At 42.8% G+C, this 21,012-nt stretch overlaps 1 protein-coding gene across 3 annotated transcripts in view; it reads right to left on the bottom strand.

Moving 5' to 3' along the window:
• Nucleotides 1–15,767: 15,767 nt before the first annotated feature.
• Nucleotides 15,768–21,012, bottom strand: part of LOC308581587 (monocarboxylate transporter 2-like) — a 30,556-nt gene continuing 25,311 nt past the window's right edge. For all 3 annotated transcript variants that reach the window (XM_081184217.1, XM_081184218.1, XM_081184219.1), the window contains one exon: nt 15,768–16,786. In XM_081184217.1, the coding sequence (XP_081040343.1) occupies nt 16,485–16,786 (302 nt within the window). In that variant the 3' untranslated portion in view covers nt 15,768–16,484. The remainder of the gene's footprint in view (nt 16,787–21,012) is intronic.

Here is a 21,012-nt window from a genome sequence, read left to right as displayed (position 1 = left end):
ACTGCTTAAGGCTGCCTAGTAGAATTTTAAGCATAACCTTGCTAGCGTGTGAAATGAGTGCAATTGTGCGGTAGTTGGAGCATTCTTTGGCACTTCCCTTCTTTGGGATTGGGATGTAGACTGATCTTCTCCAATCCTCTGGCCACTGCTGAGTTTTCAAAATTTGCTGACATATTGAGTGTAGCACCTTAACAGCATCATCTTTTAAAATTTTAAATAGTTCAGCTGGAATATCATCACTTCCACTGGCCTTGTTATTAACAGTGCTTTCTAAGGCCCATTTGACTTCACTCTCCAGGATGTCTGGCTCAAGGTCAGCAACCACACTACCTGGGGTATACGAGACATCCATTTCTTTCTGGTATAGTTCCTCTGTGTATTCTTGCCACCTCTTCTTGATGTCTTCTGCTTCTGTTAGGTCCTTTCCACTTTTGTCTTTTATTATGGAAATCTGTGTACGAAATGTTCCTTTCATACCTCCAATTTTCTAGAACGGTACCACCCCATCAAAGATGTCACCAATTTATAAGAATTAGGGCAGCATTTGGACTTCCAAAAATGGAAGGATTGCAGTGTCTGCTCAGAAGTAAGCCCTAAGAGAGCCAGTGTGGTGTAGTGGTTAAGAGCGGTAGACCCGTAATCTGGTGAACCAGGTTTGCGTCTCCGCTCCTCCACATGCAACTGCTGGGTGACCTTGGGCTAATCACACTTCTCTAAAGTCTCTCAGCCTCACTCACCTCACAGAGTGTTTGTTGTGGGGAGGAAGGGAAAGGAGAATGTTAGCCGCTTTGAGACTCCTTCGGGTAGTGATAAAGCGGGATATCAAATCCAAACTCTCTTCTTCTTCTTCTTCTTCTACTACTTCTTCTTCTTCTTGTTCTTCTTCTTCTTCTTGAGTTCAGTGAGGCATTCTCCAATATAAACATGTACAGGAGGGATGGGAAACCTCAGGCTGAGGGGCCAAATGTGGCCCCCAGCCCTCTATATTTGGCCCTTGAAACTTTCCCCAAGTGATACCTCTCAATGATCTTCCTTTGCACCCCAAGAGTTCTTGTCTGGCTGGAATGTGCCTGTGAAATCTAGGTAATGCCTCTTGTTAATTGGAATGAAAGGTAAACAGGGATATGGGTGTGCGTATGTGTCTGTGTAGAAACATTTCTTGTTCCATCCGCTTTTGTCTCTGGCCCCACCCATCATTATCATGTGACCCTCAGAAAGTTGCCCACAAGGGAAGGTGGTGCACAGGCTGATAAAAGTTCCCCACCACCGCCGTGTCGGATTGCAGCCTTACTTTCTCACCTGCTGTTTGGTTGACACTGTGACTTCAACCTCTACAATTCAAATGAGCAAAGTCTGGCCTTCGTCCCTGATGGCAGCCCACAACAGATCGCTCAGGAAGGGTTTTCAAAATATCCTCTTTTTTTGGAGCACACACATATATTGTTCATCAAGTCGAGCTGAACAGATGCGGTTCATTTCGGAGATGACATCTGGTGCTGTCAGAACGTGTAACTGGTGCTGATTTGTAATGTGAGCTGAATATGCGGATCTTATTTATGAGAGATGATAGCCCTTACTTATAGCCTACTTGCCTTAATCATTGTACAGCATATGTAATCCAGGAACTTTACAGCTCCGTGTGTGCTCGGAATAGAAAAAGGATGGAAAGGAAACAAAAAGAGAGATCTGAGTTTTAGATGACGTAAACTGTGGGCACAGACAAGCAGAAATAAGCACTCTTATATGGCTTATTCAGGGAACTTGGCTTCGCTTCTGTACAGTTTACATACTGTCTCCATAACTCACTCTTTAGGGACATAGGGACAAGTGCGTCCTCTTTTATAAAGCAGAATGTATACTTCTGTTTCCTCCCCACTTTGACTCCTTTCTCAGGGCTGATCCTCAGGAGCAAACTAGACATGACAATAAAGGGGAGATTAAATACATTTAACATGTCTTGTTTTTAGAACTAGCAGCTGCAGAAGGCTTCACTAGGAGCCATGAAGGGGGTTAATCCTTCCTCCCACCACTGTCCTGATGAAGATCATATCCAAAGCCTGTGAGACGCAGGAGGAAATACCCATTGACACCAATGGAAGCATCCCAACATGCAAAGGTGATAGGACCAGTACATGGGTGTGATTTCCATTGTGAATACAGCAGATAAAAGTTTAAACCTGCTCCCCCATCCGCTGTCATCCCAATCTTGCACACACACACAGTGGGGTATTTACAGCATAGTTACCAAGTCTCATTAAATGCATTCACACATTTGACGGAAAATCTGGTTTGGCCCAGAGCTTTTGTGCTCAGATACAGATACCCAAGCAGAAAATGCATAGGATCCCTTTTGAAATATGAAGGACACAGATGTGTCAAATCTAAAGCACCTTTCATATATTTCAAAGCAGGGAGTCAATACTTTCTCAGTCATTATTCTGGAGTATTTTAAAGAGATGTGTGCCAAATTGTTCCTCAAGAAACTAAACTAAACTAGGCTCTGTCCTGTGAGCATCTGTAAAAAGTAGGTTAAAGTAGGTTATGAAAGGTTAGCTATACAAAGTAGGTTAAAAAGACCAAACTGAGGCTATTTTTTTACACAAATTGTTCAAAATTTGGCGACTATTTCCATGTCCTAAAGACCACTGTGAAGTTGACACTCCCCTAAATGTGATTGTCAGCATTCATTGGTGTGTTGTATCTGACAAATGGGAGCATATTCTATTTTTGGGCATTTGTGGAATTCCTCTGGGATTGGTCTACATTTACTTAATGTTGGACGTTCACCCTGGTTTACAGAATCATTTAATCAGAAGGGCCCTCATAAGCAAGCCAGTTCAACTCCCTGCTTCATAAAAAGACATCCAGAGTGACCACATCACCACCAGAAGGCTCCAGATAACGTATTCATAACATTCAGAGGAGGGTTGCCGAATCATAAATGTAGAGAAGAAAACTTTAAATAAAGAAGCCATGGGCTCCCCCCCCCCCCCCCGGGTGTATTTTGCACCAAATGAAATCACAAATTCAAACCTTAAAGTCCTTGGAGTTGTTTTGTTCCACAGTTTATGATCTCATCTCTTCTAGCACGCACCTGTACTTTAGTCCAATTAAGTTCTAATTAAAAGGAGAACCTCTGCTTCTTAATGGCGGCATTGGATTTTTCGGCAGGCGAAGTGCTTTTGCACTCAGTGCCTCCCTACCCCCCCCCCCAGCATTCCATGCCAGAGTGAGAGCCAGGTACCGAGATGAACTGTGAGTGAAGCCCGTTTCCCCCCTCCCTGGGAGGAATTTCCAAGGATGTTTACCCTCAATCATCCTTGTTTTTCCTTTGCCAATGATCTCCTGCTGTCATGGGTGCTGCCTCCATTAAGGCAGAGAGGAACCAGACGCCCCATCAAGTTCAATACTATTGGCTCTGAATTTTAGCACTGACCTTTCTAAGGCCAGATATGGCAAATAAATAAATAATACTGCCATTTCTCATTGAAATGTGTGTCAAAATATGTTCCAGCAAAGTGTAAGTGTGTGTGTGTGTGTGTGTGTTTCTAACAAAAGAAGAGGTCTTTTATTTGAAGGAGAAGCAGTAGAGTATAATGCTGCTGACCTTTCTTTGGACTTAATAGGATTTTTTCAGAGCAGGATGAGATTTTTGCTGTTGGCACTAATAAAGACAAGGCTATAGGCTGTCTGTTTGCTTTGTTGTTAGAGTGGAGTGGAAACTGGGCAGAATTCATTTTGGAGAATAAGATTTGCTTTAACAGCAGTTATACAAAAAAATGTAAGGGGCATGTTTTGTTGAACAGTTCCATTTATAGCAACATTCAAGCACAATGTTTGAGAGGCCTCATATCAGCAATTACATCCCAATGCATTTTGCATATGCCCCCCCCCATTTAATTATGGGTGCTGAAATCCATCGGATGGTTGATGGTCTAATAGAACATTATGGATTGTGTCCAGCTCTATGTTTTACTTAGACCAATTGAAATGAATGGACCTACTTAATCATGCCCATTAATTTCAATAGGTCTACTTGGAGTAGGCCTAAAATTGGATACTACCATGTCATGGACACATGTATCCCAGTTTCATTGTGAGATCTTGGAGCTTAAAGCATAATGTTGTGTTTTATATTTTTCCCAGCCTCCATAAAAACGGGTGTGGTTGCCAAGTTGGGATTACACGGCCTCTTTCATCCTGAGATCTCATTCATTCATATCTCATTGGTACGCCATGTTTTGCATTTTCCTCCTCCCTGTGAAAACAGGTATGGAGATCAAGCTGGTTCTGGAATTTATAAATGTAGAATTGTGTGCCAAAAATGTCAAGCTGAGATGGGGTGGGCACTGAGTCAGGCCAGGGTTTCAGCACCTAGGAGAGTTCCAGTGGAACAACTCACTCCAAGGAAAGCTGGAGGCTGACAGAGCTTACAACTCCCTCAGTCCAGACTGCCCCTCATGTCTTAGGAGTATGGCTTCTTAAAGGAACAGCCACCCCGGCTTGGCCTCTCATCTGGTTCCCTCTCTAAACCACTGTACAGCTGCTGTGGAGCAGAATCCCAGTAGAAACTGATCTGATCCACAATCCTGGCTTTTGTGCTTCCCAAATATTCCGACACAGTTCTTGGCTTAAGGGGGGGGGGGCAAGATACATTTAAAATGTGTATTTTGAGATAAAATAAATTTAAGAGTGCAGAATTGGAAAGTAAATACATTTTAAAATGCATATCAAATATGTATTTAAATTAAAAATATGTGTGCATTAAAAAAAAAGAAAAAACACAGATTGAGGAAGAAATCGAACAGCCTTCTTGGTGAATACATGCAAAAGTAACATGGACTGGATATATAGACTGATTCACCCATTGCTAAAACCTGTCACAAAGGGAAGTGGATTCAGAACAGCCTAGGGAGAGTAATTTATGTGTGATGAGCCAATCCCAAGCATGGTCCCTCACAACAACTGAAGTGTTAGAAAGCACCCTAAAACCAACACGTGGCTGAGGCTTTGAGCAGCCACACTATCATGTGATAAATGCACACTCATGGTTGCGCAAATCCATCTGGGGCAAGCTGCAATTGGATGATCACTGCTTCTGCTGGCCATATCATCATCATAGACTTTTATTGCGCTAGCCATAAGCCATGGCATCATTCAGAAAAATAACAAAAGGAAAAACAGCTATAACCATAAAAATCATCAGGCACCACACATGGAATATAAACCACGGTCACAACTACTAAGATTGTTTGTTGCATAAAATAGAATAGCAGAAGATTCTCTAGTAAAATGTGCCAAATTAAATATCCGAATCCCCTTTGCAATTGACTACTATTTTATCTATTTCTTTCCTCCTGATCTTCTTAGTTGCCAATGCATAGAGTGCTACTTTATAAATTACAAAGTCATCAGTATCGCTCAGCAGCCATTTCCACCCTATTCAAGTGAGTTCCATTCAGAAACAGGGGTTTTATGAATCGGTCTCTTGGGTCTATATATAACGGGCACTGCAATAAATAGTGTCACAGGTCCTCCACACAGGGTTGCCCACACAGACAAAGTCTCTCTTCATAATGTACTTCGCCGTAGTGTCCATCCAACACCGCTGAGGGCATCAATTGGAATTGTAATTCTGTGACAGCGATTCTAAGCATAGCAATGCTGGCCTTATGAAAGAGGCACAACGCAGAAAATAGCAATACCAATCCTGTGCATATGTGTGCATTGGTATGAGACATGGCTGGATGTCCAGGGTTTACTCTGACTTTGTGAAGGCATAAGTCTTTATCAGGATCCCCATCTGTAGCACCATCTTGATCATGTCCAATGCTGCACTGGTAAGGGGAATGTTGGAAGTGGTAGGTGATGATGATGTTTTCCTGGAAGCCACAGACACTGGCATTGGGACAATGTGCATCATGCACCCGTCCCATGCATAATAATAATTAGCCGCTACATCTACAGCAAATGGTCACTAGTTGATTCCAGCAGCAGCAGTTGCAGTAAATGCATTTAATAGGACAGCGCAGCATAGCATCTGTTTAAAAGTTATATACTTCTTCCCGTGCCTATAAATCACCTGTAACTAGGCTGATGGCAGTCACACCATTCAGATGCAATAATTGATATGATTATCATTCTAGCAGCCTTAACTACATTGGAAAGAACTGGTAAATTAAGTAAATTAGATGTTAAAAGCCAAAGGTCATGCTGTGAATTTGAGATAAGAGTTCCTACAGCAAGAAGAAGCACCTTGTGCAGCTCAAGATTGAACTCTAGTGGTTATATTTAAACACTGCACACAGCTTTGGGCACCTTCACAAAACAAAAGATGTTATTTAGAATCTATTCCAGTTGCTTGGGAAGAAATAAAGCTATTGTCAGTCTTCAGGTAAAATGCACTGAAGTGGTTAGCAGTAGCACATCAAAGAGATACATTAAAAATGTGGCAAAGGGTGTCTGCAAAATAAGAGCTCCAACATAAAAGGGGAGACTTGAAACCCTTGGAAATATTTTTTTTTTTCCCAGAGAGAAGTTAAAAGTGCATGCCCTTGGAAAGCATAGTCTCCATTCTGTTCTGGTAATCTTGAATTTTCTTATTGTTTCCATATACTCAAAAACAATATTTTCCCCATGCATCAAATTGCATTAAAAGTATGTTTTGCGTCCTTGAACGTTATTAGTCCAATTCACAGGTTTTTATTGCAGCTGAAGCCTATAGGTGCCTGTTGAAGCCTTGGAACATCCTCTCCTACTCACCAAATAGATTATCTGTATTGTCAATGGTGACAGAACTGATCATCTGTTGGAGGAGAGAGAAGGCACCTGAGCTAAGGCTGTGAGCCTATGCACAATTAACTGTGGACCTGTTGGTCATAGAATTTATTCCAAGTAAGTATGCATAGAAATGGGCTGTAGGTTTACAGACTTCTTTCTATCCCTTCTCTGCTTCGCCAAGTGACTGGCCTTGATGAATCTGGCAAGAAATCATTTGCTTGGTATTATATCAGTGTGCTGGACCATCGTGAACCCAGATCCCTTAGCAACATCATTTTGTTCAGGCAGTGAAACAGATCTGTTGCCAGAAATGTATTTCCACTCATGGACCGCTCTCATTTGGGATCTGGATTGACCAAACACATTCTGATGATGATGTTTGTGCTGTAGCTAAGGGGGTATAGCATTTGCCACATCCCATCCCCTTCATTTCCAGGTAGGGTTAAGAAATGACTCCTGTCTGAAGTCCTGGAGAGCCACAGCCAGTTAAAAATACTGTGTTGGGTGGACCAGTGGCCCTTCTAGGTATTAAATATACCAAGAAAAAAGCACACCAAGAACTCAGGCCAATGTAAGTTTCAATAGTGGGAGTGGTCCCTACTCACAAATCAAGAGTCAATAATAACAAAAACTAATCCATTCAAAAGTATGTATTCTGACAAGGATTAGAAACTCAAATAGAGATTACAAACTCATCGTGGAGGTTTTAGTTTCAATCATTGTTTCAATCAATGATTGAAACTAAGACCTCCACGATGAATCCGGACTAACATGAATTTATCTCTACTCATAAACTCTTATCGCTAATTCTGTAATGAATTATTGTGTTATACATATTTTTATGAGTTTGAGTTTGTAATCTCTGTTAGAGTTTGTAATCTCTATTTGAGTTTCTAATCCTTGTCAGAATACATACTTTTGAATGGATTAGTTTTTGTTACTATTGACTATTGATTTGCGAGTAGGAACCACTCCCACTATTGAAACTTACATTGGCCTGAGTTCTTGGTGTGCTTCCTTCTAGGTATTAGGCAGTTTTCCTATGTCCCTTCCTCCCCACCTCAGATTACCATGGACACAATAGACAGAAGGTCATCCATAGCAGTGACAGCTCCATGTTGGAAGAAAGGGACTTGGAGAAGATGCTTTCAGAAGACACTTTCATCAGTGGCCTACTTGTTCTTCCTCGGCCTCTGGTCCCAATCCCACTACTTCCCAGAGAGGGAAGGCAGGCAATTGGCAGCTGCTGTTCCTTCAACTAATTCCATTGCTTGTTGGTCCCTCTGGGAGAGCTGAGAAAAGCAACACAGAAGGCTGTGTGTGTGAATCTGTAGTTACAGAAAGCTGCAACTCAAGGGAAAGCAATTTCAGTGTAGCAAACATTTCAGAGTTGTAAAGATCCCTGGGCTGGTCACCTCTCCTAGTTTTTGGATAATAAGATAAATTTTGAAAAGTGTACCTTCCACTGAGGGCAATCCTTTCCACCCAATGCAGCTGGAGAGGGGAAGTGGGGGCTCGCGCTGGAATTAATTTATCAGGCCCAAGTCATTAAGTGAAAATGTATCATCTTTATTAGCTTCTTGGGTGAGTTGCAAAGGCCCATTCATCTTAAGTGTATCAACTTGCTGGCTCCTTTGTCAGATAGAATAATGACAGACATTATAAAGAACACAACCTGTCAAGAAGGAATATATTTGCTCGTAAGCCAGACTGCATAAATATACACATCCTCACTTTTACTGGGATGGAGAAGGTGCTAAGGGAGGGACACAAAGTCTCTTCCTGTCGGGAGAGAGGAAGAAAAATGTGTGTCCGTGATCCATGTGTAACATTTGGCAATGAGGCATGGAGCCATTGTAATAAAAATAAAAGATCAGCTGACTGATGAAGGAATTGCATCTGTTTGGGGGGTTGGGGCCCACAAATGTAAATGGCTTAGGTAGAGATGGGTGAATCTATCAATTTTAGTTTCTCTCAGATTCTCTCTCTTTTTTAAAAAAACAAATTTTAAGTTCTGCTCTCCACATTTTCATATCAGTTTGTGACTTAAAAAAAAAAGTCCCTGTGAAAATTCGTCAGCATTTTAGTACAAATTTCTCCTAAGAGATACATGCCTGTATGGAATCATCCTGTGTGTAAACCCACAATCCTATACGTTGAAAAGGTGTTTGCAAATAAAATAAATGAATGTGGACAGTTCTGGGGGAAACCTGGAAGTGCATGTGGGAGTCACGTGCATAGACTATAAGACAAAAGAAAAAGAAACTTCTGTAAAAAGACCACTTGTATTTGTGTTTGCATGAGAGTAGGCGGCACTGAACATGAATCGGATCAGGCCTTGGGCTGCATTTTGCTTGTGCTTATTTGCCACTTAGGAGATATTTGGCACTTGTTAGAAATGTCCACTTTTTCATTCCTCATGCCCAAGTGGTAAGGATTTAAGAGGCTATTAGTGTGAAGATGAGTTCAACTTTGTACGCTCTGCTTTTGTGACACTCCGTGTGAGAATTTCTCTTACCTCAGCCCTGTATTAATGATGCTGAATTGTGGTGCTGAATATACTTTACACATCATTATTCTTGCAGAGGGCAAGCAGCCCTGAGTAGCCTTTGAGCCAAGCGTATTTCGGACCCCAGCGCAAACTGTTACCCTGTGGCCTTGGTTCAAAGCCCTCTGCATAGTGCTCTCAGCAGCAGAAGAAGAAAAAAGGCTTAATCCCTTAACAAACCTTAATACATGCTGAAGTACAACCCAGGACACCATTATTGACATTCTAAGCGTTGTTAAAAATGATGGCACATCCCATTTTGACACTCTGTTTTAAAGAATGGGGAGAAACTTTGAATGCCCATGTTTCTTATTATCAAGAATGAAAATAGTAAGAAGAGGAAGTAACCTGAGAAGTCGAAAACAGAATGTCATTGTCATATGCTGCATCGAAGTCTTGCTTCATTATATATTGTAGTTGGGAAACAAAAGCTTTCTGGTTTTGAATCAAATCAAATTTATCCTGTTGCCCCAAATAAGCTTCTACTTATCTTTGTTCAATTTTTCCTTTTCACTGTATGGTAGGGCTGCCATACGTCCAGACATTACCGGGATTTCCAAGGCGGAATTGACGTCCAGGGGGAATTTCCAAAAGGTGGTGCTTTGTCCTGGATCTTAGACAAATAATTCAAAAGACTGTGAGTTTTGTGGGCATTTTTGTAAACAAAAAACAAACAAAAAACCTCAACAACTTTAGGGTTTGCTCAACAACTTTCAAAGTGTCCTGGTTTTTACTTTTTGAAATATGGCAACCCTACTGTATGGTTTAGAGCATGGGTAGGCAAACTAAGTCCCGGGGGCCGGATGCAGCCCAATCACCTTCTAAATCCAGCCCATGGATGGTCCGGGAATCAGCGTGTTTTTACATGAGTAGAATGTGTCTTTTTATTTAAAATTAATCTCTGGGTTATTTGTGGGACCTGCCTGGTGTTTTTACATGAGTAGAATGTGTCCTTTTATTTAAAATGCATCTCTGGGTTATTTGTGGGGCATAGGAATTCGTTCACTTTTTATTTATTTTTTTCAAAATATAGTCCGGCCCCCCACAAGGTCTGAGGGACAGTGGACCAGCCCCCTGCTGACAAAGTTTGCTGACCCCTGGTTTAGAGAGTTATAGATGTTCAGTGGAAGTCACACTGTATAAATCAATCATTGGCTTTGCTTTGAAATGGAAAGAAAGCAGAGAGTAAAGAATGAGCTGTGAGTAGAGGGAGGCTCTTTCCCCATCTTTTGGACCCTGTGGGAAACTCAACAAACCTACTGTACCTGAAACTGGGTATAGAAAGTGCAGCCGAATGGGACACAGCTGTGGGCAGCCTGAGGAAGGATCATCCACCATGGACCTACCCATGAAAAGCAAGTCTAGATTGAGAGACTAGGGTGATGTCCACTGCTTCCAGGAACTCTTCTCATTGTGAGATTTTAATGGGTGAATGGAAAGTTTGTCTGGATTCCAAGTGAGAACCTGGAAGCTGAGAGGGAAGGTGTGTCAGAAGGAAAATAAAGTAGCAATTTGGGATTAAGGTAACTTTTCTTATATGTTTCTGAGTATTTTTGTAATATTTTTGTTTAAGCTGCTGGTTGTCGCTTCTGTTTTCTGTACACCACTTAAAGATGTTTCTAATATATTAAGTGGTACAGTAATTAAGTAATCATCAATCATCAAATCTGTGAAGCTAGTATCTACTACCAAGCCCATACCCAAATGAACCAGGTATAATGAGCCAGTGTGGCTATGAGGAAGGAAGGGTGTTTTTAAGATTCTGGGTAGTTTTATGACTGTCTTTTGCAGTTTCTTTGTCTTCTCTTGTCTTTTTGTTTCCCAAACTATCCATTTTTTCACCACCATGATTTTTTTTAGGCTCCTCTTTCTCCCTGAGCAGACTTTGTCTGGTAGTGTCTGTTCCCAACCTATCCTGAATTTGTATTTTTACTATACAGTGGTACCTCAGGTTACATACGCTTCAGGTTACATATGCTTCAGGTTACAGACTCCGCTAACCAAGAAATAGTACCTCGGGTTTTAAGAACTTTGCTTCAGGATGAGAACAGAAATCGTGCTCCGGTGGTGCGGCAGCAGGAGGCCCCATTAGCTAAAGTGGTGCTTCAGGTTAAAAACAGTTTCAGTTTAAGAACGGTCCTCCAGAACGAATTAAGTACTTTACCCGAGGTACCACTGTACTATGAGAAGCCCATACGTATGAACACCGAGGGAACAAGCACACTGGACACCAAGACAAGACGTATCCCGCTATGGCAGAGATGGGGAACCTTTGGCCCTCCATGCTGGCTGGGGTGGATGGGAGCTGGAGTCTAACAAGCCCCCTTCTTTTTATACAGGCTACTTTCTACACGCACACACACACACACACACACACACACACACACTTCTCTATCCTCTGTCCAGACAAGCAAGAAGCACAGAGTTCAACAGCACCTTTCAGAAAGACAAAAATACTCTGGGAGAGTGTGCAGCAAGGCTGGGGAAAGGTGTGACCTGGGGAAAGTGGGTGTGGCTGGCGGTGTAGCCTTCAGGGCCAGAGAAAGAAGTCTAACAGGCCACATGTGGCCCCTGAGGCTGAGAGACTCTCCACCTTGTTCCAGACCATACCTGCAGGTAGAATAGTCAGATGAAAAAAAATCTGTGTTCCTTCCCTCATCTGCAATTATTTGCATAAACATTTGTATATGTTCCCCTGGCTTTCTTTTCTGTCGTATACTCTGCTATGGGCAATTGTTCCTGTATCCCTCAATATTTGGAATCAGACTGTTTAGCAGTCCAGAAGACTGCAGTGAGACCAAGAGGGAGCTTGTATGAGGTTCCACCTGCAATCCAGGTCACAAAGTTTTATTTCGCCTCCCCATTTGCTTCTAATGCTGAGTTTGGGATGTTCCGGACAAAAGGATCTGGCCCGCCAAAAAGCGGCTTATGTTGAAAGAAGAGTAAGACGGTACTGGTGTGTGCTTTTGTTTGCTTGCTAATCAGTTTTTTGGTCTCCATCCAGCCACAGGAATGCACCCAGTTGAAAAGAGGAACCTCTGTTGTTTTGAAAACTAGATATGGTGGCTGCCTACATTATCTCAACAGGAAGGCTTTGTTTAAATATCCTGTTCCTTAAGTTATCAGCTGTCCTCATAAGCGTAGCTAGCATTTCAGTCAAGTTTGCCCTAGTGCTGCAGCACATGGGTATAGGAGGGGGCAGGGAGATGTGTGTATCTGAAGATTTATGCGCTGCTTCTTCAGTGGCTGCTCAAGAAAAGAGTAGGTGCCAGTATGTTTGGGGTCAGTTAACTGCAGCATTTACACAAACAACAGCATGGATTGGTGACTGAGATCTGTTGTTCTGGTTAGCTGGAAAATACGTCTTACATAAAATGTGAAATCCCACCATAATGTACAAAATGTGCTAGGAAGGGCGTCCCACTTAACTCAATGGGACTTACTTCCTAGTATGTGATGCATGCTAAGAACTTTTCTCTTTTTTATGTAAGCATACCGAATGCATGTACTTCATTGTGTGCACTTGTTTTTGTTCTGTTTTGTTTACAATGTGTTGGGTTTTTTTTATATGTTGATGTCATGATGTCTCTTTTCAAAGTCTATGGCTATTTTTAAAGAATATTTTATGCCATTTTATGGAAACCACTTAGGAGGTGATTTTAAAAAATAAAAAAATAAGTGGCATATAAATCTTAATTAATAAACAGGATTGCAACTTAAAGCTTTCACCAAAGACTAAAATGTATACCCCAATTAATAAAGGGAGATGACAACAGATTCACGGTTCATCGGCCAACACTGAGGTGTCTTCAAGAATTGTACTGTATAGATTACATAAATATATCTGATCTTTTATTAGCTAATGTTGCCAATTGTGGAGTGGGGGGGTACCTGGCCATCTTCTGTGCAGTTTTAATCTCTGCTAATAGGCAGGTGAAGCTTCTTGCAGCATGGGATAAACATTAACACATCCTAACGTCAGCAGATTGAGCTTCTGTTCCAAATACAGGAGCAGGCAGTGACACAAAACTTTATACCCTTTACTTCTTCCTGCATCAAATGGTAAGAATAAATGTCAGTCGTTGCATGCAAAGCTAGCAAATGATTGCCTTCCAGGTGTGATAAGTCTGTTCACCTTTTGCCAGTGGGCGGCGTTAAGAGATCCGGGGTGTGAATCCAGTCTGAAGCCTGAACGTGGGCTAGGGCCATGTCACAGCCCCTAGGGTGACCCCTCGGGGTGCCCCTATTTGATGCAAGTCATAGGGCGCCCCCATTGGCGGTTTACCCTTAAGTAGACTCTCTGCAGACGGGCAGGAGTCAAGATATAGCCTGGCTTATCCCCAATGCCTAAGCCAAACCACTCGCATCTGTATCCAATAAAGCCTATTTGAACCCATAAACCAAAATACAACATGTCCGTGTGCTTTATTGTTCTCCTGGGAATTTTGTTGCTTAGGTGCCTTGGCACGCAACTATTGTCCTTCCAAGAAGAACCTCAGGCAATAAAAACTGAAGGTTCAGTTGAGAAATCAGTGTCAACATGCCTTTTAATGTGCCTGATTCTCTCACAGTACTAATGAAGTTACTTAAAAGTCTTTTTTTTTTTACTCTGATGTTATTGAAATATGATTAAAATAACCATAGTTTTTGCTAATTAATGTGTAGACTACGTCTTCGCTTTTAAAAAAAGCCCCCTTCCCTCAGGAACTTCAGGAAAGAATCTTTAGAGAGGAACACCCCTGGACAGAAAGAAAAAAAACCCTTCACAGTGGAAGCATATTCTGGGGAAGAAACTCCTGCTGGTTCCTGTGGATCTGAGGATCATGTGGAGTTTGAATTTTGATGTTAACATTCTTCAAAGGATTCCTCTGCGAGTGCTTCTCAGAGAAGGAAGCACACTGCGCCAAAACAGGTCCACTTTCTTTCTTTAAAATGTTCAGGTAGTTCTGCCAGATAAAGCAGCGCATGTTCATCTTGGCAACCATATCTGGTATCCATCAGCTGCAGGCAAAGTAAATTTTGCCTGAGGTTTAGAGCTCCTGGATTTTAATTCTCTGCAAAGGACCATCCACGTTCTCTACCCCAAAATTCCCTTGACTCAATCGCTAATGTCCCTTGTTTCGCTCTCGTGGATTTGAACCTGACTTAGGGTCTAACACGCATGTTATATGTCAGGGAAGCTGAACTATCAGCTTGCTGGCCTCATCAATCTCCACAAGCATTTTGGGGGGTGAGATGCCCTTTAATTTTGGCTGTGGCAGCAAATAAATGTACACATATTACGTTGATGTATAAGTTTCAGTACCCAATTCTGCAAAGTGGTCTCTTTATTTCCCCCTGGGGTTAGGTGAGAAAAAGAAAAAACTCAGGCAATTTTATCAGAAAAATGTCTTCTTGGGCTCAGCTTCGCTGGAAACCTTTATAATAATAAAATTCAGTGGCAGTAAAATAATGCCTTTATTTGTAACAAGCCAAGCTCATGATTTTTGACATTACTTGGAAGCCTTCCTGAGAATGAATGGCCAGGTTGTTTAAAAAAAGAGAGGAATGGAATCTGTGTTTCTGGGGAAATATCTGGTGTGAAGCTCTTTGTGCAGTTTGTGTCAGTCATAAAATGATAAGAGGAAATGGTTGCTGAATGATCAGGTTAGGACTATGTCTTGTGCAAAAGTCTTAGGACAGGTTTTTGTGGCGGCATTCTTGGACAATGTATGAATTGGGGTCTGTACAGTCTAGCTGGAAGTTATCTAAATCTAACCAGAATTTACAGGCCAGACAACAACAAAACTTTGGTAAGCTTTATATTAGCAGTGAATTACTGTTAATGTTAGTAAACATGCCACAGAAACTGAACTGTGTAGTGCAACCTAGTCATTCGAACTGTATGTTGTGCTTATGCACATTCATAATGTTAAGTCCTCATAGGCCTAGATCCAGAAAACTCTTCTGCTGGAAAAAGTGATGAGCAACCATCACATGACTGGGTCCAAATGTCAAATGGGTGTTTGTCAACAAGAGAAGTCAGTGGCGACACTTAGCTCTCTTCAAGGTCTCTCTCTCTTCACTTTTTTTGTTCTGTGCACCTGATCGCCACCAGAAGAGGCCAGCTGTGTACACCCCAGCCATACAGCAGGCACTGTGAATTATAAGCTATGAAAGAGTAATGAAAATACAAGCATCCCTTATACCAAGTCAAATCGTGGATCCTTCTAAGAGAGCACTGTCCACTCTGGCTAGCAGTAGCTCTTAGGAAGAGGCCCTTTTAGAATCATAGAATCATAGAGTTGGAAGAGACCACAAGGGCCATCGAGTCCAACCCCCTGCCAAGCAGGAAACACCATCAGAGCACTCCTGACATATGGTTGTCAAGCCTCTGCTTAAAGACCTCCAAAGAAGGAGACTCCACCACACTCCTTGGCAGCATGGGATTGTCTAAAAGAGGATTAGACAAATTCATGGAGAACAAGGCTACACTGGTGGGTATCTCCACAGCCAGAGGCAGTATTCTGAATACCAGTTGCTAGAAATGGCAAGAGGGGGAAATTCTGTTGCCTTTGGGCTTTCCCATATTGCAACTGATGATGAGCTGGCCTGATCCAGCAGGCTCTTCTTACATTCTTTCTCAGGCCTGGTACTCAGTACCTTTTTTTCTAGAGATGCTTGGGATATTCTGCACACAAAGCATGTGCTTTACTGCTGATCTGTGGCTCTTCTCTGTTAGAGGCCATGGAGAAGGAATGCTGACTCTCCAGTGTAGAGGATCCACTGTCAGTGAGCAATTTCCCCAATGCCATGCAACTTTTCCTACAAAATGTTCCCTGGTTCTTCCATTTTGGGGCCATTTTGAGTGAGGGGCACAGGCACAAAGCTCTGACATAGGCAGTTATCCTGGACAAGGAGGAAAGTGTTTGCTGCCTAAGTGGCTGGGAAGGCTCAAAGCTTATACAGATTTGAAGTAGTGTAATAACGAGCACTGCATAGCATTTGCTGTGTGCTCGTAGGAAACTGGGCTTGTTATTTGCTTCTAGGCTTTTGGAGTCAGCGGGGGCAGGGAGGCAATAGTGTGTGAAGGTCATCTATACATGCTGTACATCTGAAGTCACTTTAAGAAATACGAAAGAGCTATTTCCCATTCAGAAAATCAGGTGATGCAGATTTAGGCTTCACTTGCAATGTTTGCCCCATTCTTTAGTGCTTCCTCTTCACTTCCCAGAGGGACTGCTTCGGGGCCACCATTCATCTCTTCTGCTCCCGTGGCGTTTCCTTCTGCAGTTACTGTCCTTACGGGTCCATCATCCTTCTTTTGCGCTTCAATCTTTTTCCTTGCTTTCTCCTCTTTTGCAAGCATTCTGTAGTTGTAGTAATTCATAATGAAGAGGAAGAGCCCAGCCAGCACCATCACTGCCCCACACTTGATGAACATGTATTTGTAGTCCCCAAACATGTCGATGAGAGTTCCTGCAAAGGGAGAAAGAAGAAGGGCTGTCAATCAACCAAAAAGGAACCTTAACAGAATTAATCATTACTTTCAGCCTATTCAGCTGGATAAATAATCAATCAAGCGTGTATTAAGTAGTAACTCCCACCCACCCAAAAAAACAAACAGATCAAAGGTTGACTAACTGTACAGTTTCACAGAAGGAAGCACTAAGCCTTGTACGTACTACACAACAAGGTTTCTATGGCCCAACAGGGCTCTGAACCCAGATTGCCAAAGTCTCAGAACCAAACCAGCCGCAGCGATCATCCTCTGAGGCCCTTCTTGGTGTGCCTCCTCCATAAGAAGTACGGAGGGTGGCAACACGAGAATGGGGCTTTTCTGCAGTGGCTCCCATGTGCAAGTGTGTGGGTTTCCTCCCTTCCTCAACTAAGGGTTTAGTTAAAGGGTTTAGTTAAAAGGCAGTGCCAGTGTTTTAGGGGAGGTTAGAGTTTAGTATGGCAGGAGTTAAGGAACAGAGTTACTTAGCAGTGGGTTGGAGAAAGAGTCAAAAAGCAGGATGCTGATGTTTGCTTTGAATCCAATGTTGTGGCTATAGGAGAAACCAGAACAACTTGTTCTGTAATGCAATGCTGGAGATCCCTCCGTTAGATTCAGGTTGTGTTTATGTGTAAATATATCATAAAGACATCACAGCCTCCTCTGTGCTTCATTGTCTAAAACAGTCAACCTTCTTATACCTATGGCCCACTAATGCAGTGGCGTAGCGTGGGTTGTCAGCACCCGGGGCAAGGCAAGTAATTTGCGCCCCCTAACCTGCCGCCGCTGCCAGCTTCTTCTTGCTGCTGCCTGGTCTGGTGTGGTTCTCTCCCGTGCTCAGCGCTGCGCTGGGCGGCCGCTGCACTGTCCCTCCCCCAGATAGTCCCTCGCTCTCTCTCCGCACCGCACGCCTGGCACCCACCCCCTCCACAGTGGGCGGTGACCCAGCGGCTCGGATCGGATTCGCACAGCCAGCACTGCAGTGAGAGAGAGAGAGCCAGGTAGGGGCAGAGAGCTGTGAGTGCGAGCGCCCCCCCCAGATGTTGCGCCCGGTGCGCCCGCCCCCCCCTGCACCCCCCACGCTACGCCACTGCACTAATGCATCTTTCTTGATGGTGAAATTTCCTTACCACCCACCAGTGCTCAATAGAAGGAGGATTCAGCTTGTGCTGTAGAACCCGCTACTGCCCAGTGGCGGAGCTTCGTGCTCCAGCACCGGGGGGCGGAGAGCAGGTGGGGGCAGGGCTGGTGCGTGTCCGGGGGCGTGGCAATCCGCCTGCGGGGACGTGGCACCCAGCGCGGGCGGAGGGCAGCCGCAATGGCACCCCACTGGGATTTCACTGCTGGGGGCGGTGCGCTCTCCCCGCACTCCTCTTCCTCCACCAGCGCTACCGCCCACCTAGAAAAACGCCCACTAGTGGGCGGTAGGGACCAGTTTGAGAACCACTGGTCTAAAAGGAAACACAGGCCCTGGGTTAAAGCGCACCTGCAACCTCTGGAATTTTGCGCCTCTCGAAGATCAGGGTAGCATGTAACAATACTTTCTTTTGCCTGCCCTAAATTTTCCATTCCAGTTTCACTGGATGACCATGGGTTTCAGTATTATGAGAAAGTGAGGGAAATGTCTCTCTATCCACTTTCTCTACAACTTGCATAATTTTATATACTTCTATCATGTCCCCTCTCGTTTGCCGTCCGCCCCCCACCCAGCCGGAGGCTAATTGCAGTAATTCTCACTTTCTGCTAATCAGAATGACCTAGAGGTCTGCTAAATACATTTCACCAAGCGCTTTAACGAGAAGAGTACTGGAGAATTCATCAGTAGAAGAGTCTCACCCTGTTCTCCCCTTTGAGAGTAAGGCAATGTCATAAAGCGCACCAGGAACAATTTACCTAGTTCATTAAAGCAAAACGCAGTGGTAGGTTATTAAATGCCAAGGAACCAATCAATGCGCTGCTTATTAAAATGGAGGAAACAATGCTGCAAAACTCATATTGCAAACTATTACACAGCAGTTTCTGGCCTCATTACCAAGCTTTAGCAATTAGCTTAATCTGCTTCATAAAATTGTATATAACTTGGGAAATGGCTGCTTTAAAACAAAATCCAAGTTATCCTGAATGGAATTATGTTTCCCCTCAAAAGGAAGGTAATGTGCAGGTGTTCTTTCATGCAAAGGACAAAAAGGGAAGAAGTGAATTGCTCATCGAGGTAATAAAACAAAACAAAAAAGGGGGCTGCATTTTTGTAAATCTTTTGAATTACACTATCGGAGGTCCATTTACCTGGCAATGCTTTTGGGGTAGCATAAATTATAAAATTACCCACTAAGCAGTTGCATTTTAATGGTTATATCTTCTAACCAACCATCTAGGTAGGAAATGGTCCAAAGCCATTTCAGCCCCACTGTAATCCATAGGGTTAAAGCAAATTTAAATGCAAATGGAGCTGTTCTATTAATTTGTGAACGCAAACCACAGAATCCAACACAAACCCTGTGCAGTGAGAGGATGGCATTGATCCTATATATTACTGAGCCTACCATATTTGGTCATTTATGTCCTTGTTGAAATACTCTCTTTAGTCCAGCACTAAGACCAAAAAAAAAGTTTAGAGGCAACTTTTATCCTATAACTATGCAAAGATTTATATCTGGCTAAATTATCCCAAGGTCTGCAAAAGACTGCTGCTCTCATAAGTGTGTAGAATACTGTAGCAGTTCCCAAAAACATTTACTAAGATCAACCACTTGCTATCACCCTGGTACATCACATCCATTTCTCTTCCATCTTAGTTCAATTCCATTCTCTTTTCATCTTAACGCAACTTGCACTGGTGCTGCAGTAAGTACCCAGTGGGAAAATGTTGAGTTAGATCAGCCCCTCCCTCTTGCCAGGCCTTGGTAATGCATACCAGACCAGCCCCTTCATTGATTAGAATGGATTTATTATGGGCTAACTTTGCATCTTGCAGCAATGGAACCAAGCAGGAGAGCTGGCTGTTGCAACAACTCAAATTTTATTCATGAGAAGCGGCACCATTTATGCCAGCATGTAATTAAACAGTAGAGCTGAATGCTGCCTAGATGCACTCCTACGAGGCAGATAAATAAATCTTAGCACTAATCAATGTGCTGCAGTTAAAATGCCAGCAAATACTACGTACTTGGTGTGCACGTGCCAAGTTAATATCACAAGTCACCACCAAAAGCTTATCCACAAGGCTGTTCCCTAGGGGTACCACCATTTTGGAATTATAGCTCTAGCAAGTTACCTGGGAACATGGCCTCATACGGTAGTTGCAGAACACAACAAGTGTTAACAGGAATGGCACCTACTAATGAAATGATGCTCGCATTGTAATAAAACTGAAACCCACTGTCGCTGTATTTGTGGATGGTTAAAGGGATTTTATTCTGAAAGTTACATGAATATTGCATCTAATTTCCCCCTTTCAAAAGTTTTGTCATATTGACACAACTCCTGCAGAGCTTTCTTGTAGAGAGCAGATTTTGCTATCAGAGGGTTTCTGTTGTTGTTTGAAGTTAATAAGCTTTTGATTGAACAGTTATACCTCTAAGAACAAAAAGCAGGGATTATACAATAAAAACATGTGTGGATTCCAGCACTTGCAACCAGCTCCTCCACCCACCCACCCCCAGCTCTGGAAGGTTTCATATTTGTTTAGAACTGTTTACTGAAGAGAGGCCTGTGTAGCTTCCTGTGTAATTGACCATATAAACCCCTGTTGCCCAACCTGAATTCTTGGTATGACAGAGGGAGAGAAATGTGGCTAGAATTCACATGTCCACTCAGAAATAAGTGCTACTAAATTTAAAAGGTCTTAATTCCTAAAAGCAAACATATAAAGATAACAACCATGTGTCACTCTTCAAATTCTAATCTAAGTATTATCTACTTAGTTTGCCAGCAGAGGAACCTAAGGTCTTGTAAGGTTACATCTCAGCAGTGGAGTTACATCTTAGCTTGCAAATACCTTACATTTAAGCAGCAAAGATTTCACTATGTTCATCTGAATTTGTTTGAAGAAGAAACTTTGATTTGGCACGTCAGCTCTGCAAGACCCATTTCAATTAGTTTGCAGGGGAACTGAACTTTCTAGCTGTGCTGCGTTTTCAACCGGGGACAGAGCTCGTGGTGGCCAGCCATCTTATATCAGTTGCCATTTAAGCTGCAATCATATATG

Source organism: Podarcis bocagei (assembly GCF_964188305.1).
Source record: "Podarcis bocagei genome assembly, chromosome: 2".
In the NCBI taxonomy this organism is placed as follows: domain Eukaryota; kingdom Metazoa; phylum Chordata; class Lepidosauria; order Squamata; family Lacertidae; genus Podarcis; species Podarcis bocagei.
The sequence above is the reverse complement of the archived record's forward strand: the minus strand, read 5'-3'. Positions and strand labels throughout refer to the sequence as shown.